Genomic DNA, 3,493 nt, shown 5'->3' with positions numbered 1-3,493 from the left:
CACTTCTTGGCTAATTGCTTTGTTGTAACTCTACTAGGCAGTCTCGAAGGAGCGGGCACAAAATCGTCCCTCTTGTTGGTTTGAATACTAGATCCTTCGCAGGAACTATCTCCAAACTCACCAACCCTATTTGATTGGACGGGACCGCTGCTCGTTTGCTGACTGGCGAAGGAGCCGGGGCGAGGGGAGAAAGTCCCATGATTGCATTGGCGGGAACCACACGCAGGCTCATAGCTCTCATACGATTCCAAAAGTCTTGTTCTGGGATTTATCTCGCCCTGAGACGGAAAATCCGTGCGCTTTCCCCATGTATCCCGGTTGATATTGGCTGGCGGTGGAGAAGGTGAATGACGTTGAGCTTGAGTGGGCCAGCCATGACTGTCACGAAGCGACGACGTCTGTTGAAGTCTTGCGGGGTCAATCTCGGACATTGTGTCCCCAGATTCACAAACCACTGACTACTAGCCCGGATCTGGACACCTGGATTGTTAGGGAAGTTGGGAATTTGGAGGTTCTTGTTCTTGGATTGTGGATGTGAAAATCGCACTGATGTCCTACAGCCCAACTAGTGAGCGAGGACGAGATGTGAGTGGAGCATGAACTGAGTTTCAGAACATAGATTGTCGTGAAATTCATTGGACGCAGGCAGACCAGAGGAAGTATTCTCTACCACTGGTAGGACTTTGCATGGTTGGTAGAAACAAAGATGCAGCTATATAAGCCGGAATGAACAGACTTCGATTCCTGAGCTCACCGTCGTCGCGAGATGATGGTCAACATCATCCATGGCAATAAATAGTTATCTTAGCTCGGTTAGGCCAAGAGCGCGATCTGATGACATAAGCAGACAATCAATCACCTGAATTCTCCCGTTTTTGCGGCCACAAAAAAACGAACTAGCAAGTGTCATAGTAGAGGTCGCCAGATCTTACAGCGCAGTACATCCTCCTGTTTTGTTGATGTCTGTTTTTAAAGCAGATAACAACTCCCACACCGTCTGATTCTCAATTCTGGGCCATTCCCATTAGCCGTGAACTCCCAAGAGAGTCTCAATTCCTTACCTCTCTCCCCTGTCCACAGTCCACCTACCTACAATAGGCACACTCCGCCCACCATGTCGTTAACAAACTGCCGCTTTTACGAGGAGAAGTTCCCGGAGATTGATAGTTTTGTAATGGTGAACGTGAAGCAGGTATGTCTCAAAAGAAGATAATCTGCAACCATATGCGGTGTTGCCGAATGCCAGTCTAACATACCCCGCCAACAGATTGCAGAGATGGGCGCATACGTTAAGCTGCTGGAATACGACAACATCGATGGAATGATATTGCTATCGGAGCTGTCGAGACGACGTATCAGAAGTATACAAAAGCTTATTCGAGTGGGAAGAAATGAAGTCGTGGTAGTTCTTCGTGTGGATAAGGAGAAAGGTATGTCATTGACAAAAACCCTCTGGTTCCTCATGGCTTCTGCTGTTGTTCACAAACCAATTGATTGTGCGTACGACATTGCGAAACAGGTTATATCGATCTGTCGAAACGAAGAGTATCCCCGGAAGATGTCATCAAATGTGAAGAACGATACAATAAGGGCAAACTCGTTCACTCAATCATGCGCCACGTTGCGGAGAAGACCAAGACTCCAATGGAAACGCTCTATTCGCAAATTGGCTGGCCACTGAACAAGAAATATGGACATTCCATTGATGCCTTCAAACTTTCTATCACGTATGACTATCGCCCAATCGAAGGAGATTGTTTCGTTTCCTCCCCCCCAAATGATGATGAAAAATAGGAATCGTGGCTAACGGGACCAAAATTCAACTCCTGCGCAGAAACCCGAGTGTCTGGGATGATGTAACATTCCCGAGTCAGGTGGTTAAGGATGAACTCCAAAACTATATTAGCAAGAAGCTCACTCCACATCCAACTAAAGTCCGTGCAGATGTCGAAGTGACTTGTTTCGGCTACGATGGTATCGATGCTGTGAAGGATGCTCTTCGGACTGCAGAATCAAATAACACACAAGATGCACAGGTCAAAGTTAAGCTTGTGTCACCCCCGCTCTACGTGCTAACTAGCCACTGTTTGGACAAGAACCATGGAATCTCTGTGCTGGAGGAGGCGATCAAGAGCATCAACACAAAAATCCGGGCTTCTGGAGGGGCCTGCGTGGTCAAGATGGCGCCCAAGGCTGTTACGGAGCACGATGATGCGGAATTGCAAGCTCTCATGGAGAAGAGGGAGCGGGAGAACCAGGAAGTTAGCGGAGATGAGGATATGAGCGAGAGCGACGAGGGCATTGTCGATGCGTAAACACTACGAGCAAAAATTTGACGATTTGCTCTTGTCTTATTTTTCTTTTTCGGTCTCCTTGTTATACCATTTCCAAAGGCTGTTTGTCACGATTCTACGGGTTTGATGACCAGCCGTGATTGCGATGCTTTTTAGGGGGGATAACGGTAGATAAAAGTTAAAAATCAGGACAGCTTCAATTTGTGTGTTCTTTGTGCACGGATACCCACAGATCGACCTGATGTTGACTTTTCTCGCAACTCATACTCTTGTAGATAGTTAACTCGCGGTTAGTTAACTATGGCTGCGTGTGTCTTTCAGGAGCTCCAAGACCAACCAACCTACGTAGTGGTGATACAAAAGTCTGTTTGCATCAAGATTCCCAACCAACAGGACTGAAAATGGGTCCATTTATAACCAAGCCCCGTGGCGAATCGTGCCGACAAATAACAAGGAATAGTTACCTCTGTTTGTTGTGGTGGCTGGCTGTAGCTCTTGTCAACTCAGCTTTAACTGGGAGCTAGTTCCTCCAAGTGTCTGGACAATCCCCGCAACAGTTGGCTTAAGTTACAGATCAGAGCTCATCCCCATCGAAATCGCCTCATCTTGCCTACCCATGACCAGGAGATCGAAATGGCTACCCATTGAAGAGGACGAACTACTCTACTCCCCTTTCTCGTCCCCAGCGATAACCATACCAATCTTCAATTTCCACCTCCAAGCCGTATCCGTGCAATAACTGCTCAATCATGGTGCGGTGGGGAAATCTGTTAGGTGCTGACCATCGTCATCGAGCCCATCGGGAGCTCTATGAAGGACGCAGATGTAAGTGGTTTCCCCGGCCTCCTACATAGCTATTTCAATTTGCTGCAGACAGCTCTATTTTCATTCTCTGTCTCTGGTAGAGAAGGTCGTCCTTGCACAAGTAAAGAAGAGAAAGCAAGAAATTGACAGTTAGCTGTGAACAGTACTCCCTGTGCGACGCAATGAAGCCTTACCACCGGCATTGCCAGCGAAGGAGGTCACCAAAGTAGCCCTCCGCTTGAAGTACCAGATCGAGCAGGTTATCCCCTGCGAACTCGACGAAGATTCTGTAACCAAGGCCAATAGCAACATTCTCACCAAGGCCGTCATCCAGACCACACGTGAAGCGGTGGTGAGGAGAACAAGGCTTGTGTAGTGTACTGCCTGCTTGTCTG

General features: G+C 47.8%; 2 protein-coding genes across 2 annotated transcripts in view; both read left to right on the top strand.

Annotated features, from left to right (window-relative positions):
• Window positions 1-1,114: 1,114 nt before the first annotated feature.
• On the top strand, window positions 1,115-2,315 carry HCAG_01136 (eukaryotic translation initiation factor 2 alpha subunit; the record flags this gene model as incomplete). The annotated part of the gene is made up of 4 exons (XM_001544040.1): window positions 1,115-1,192; window positions 1,268-1,430; window positions 1,520-1,727; window positions 1,835-2,315. 4 exons carry the CDS (start codon window positions 1,115-1,117, stop codon window positions 2,313-2,315), a joined length of 930 nt encoding a protein of 309 aa, XP_001544090.1.
• A 380-nt stretch (window positions 2,316-2,695) lies between these two features.
• Window positions 2,696-3,493, top strand: part of HCAG_01135 (conserved hypothetical protein) — a gene marked incomplete at both ends in the record, with an annotated part of 2,605 nt that continues 1,807 nt past the window's right edge. Inside the window, 3 exons of the mRNA XM_001544039.1 lie at window positions 2,696-2,762; window positions 3,090-3,119; window positions 3,263-3,450. Coding sequence (XP_001544089.1) covers window positions 2,696-2,762; window positions 3,090-3,119; window positions 3,263-3,450 — 285 coding nt within the window. The remainder of the gene's footprint in view (window positions 2,763-3,089; window positions 3,120-3,262; window positions 3,451-3,493) is intronic.

Source organism: Histoplasma capsulatum, genomic scaffold (assembly GCF_000149585.1).
Source record: "Histoplasma capsulatum NAm1 scaffold_1 genomic scaffold, whole genome shotgun sequence".
Classification (NCBI taxonomy): domain Eukaryota; kingdom Fungi; phylum Ascomycota; class Eurotiomycetes; order Onygenales; family Ajellomycetaceae; genus Histoplasma; species Histoplasma mississippiense.
The sequence above is the reverse complement of the archived record's forward strand: the minus strand, read 5'-3'. Positions and strand labels throughout refer to the sequence as shown.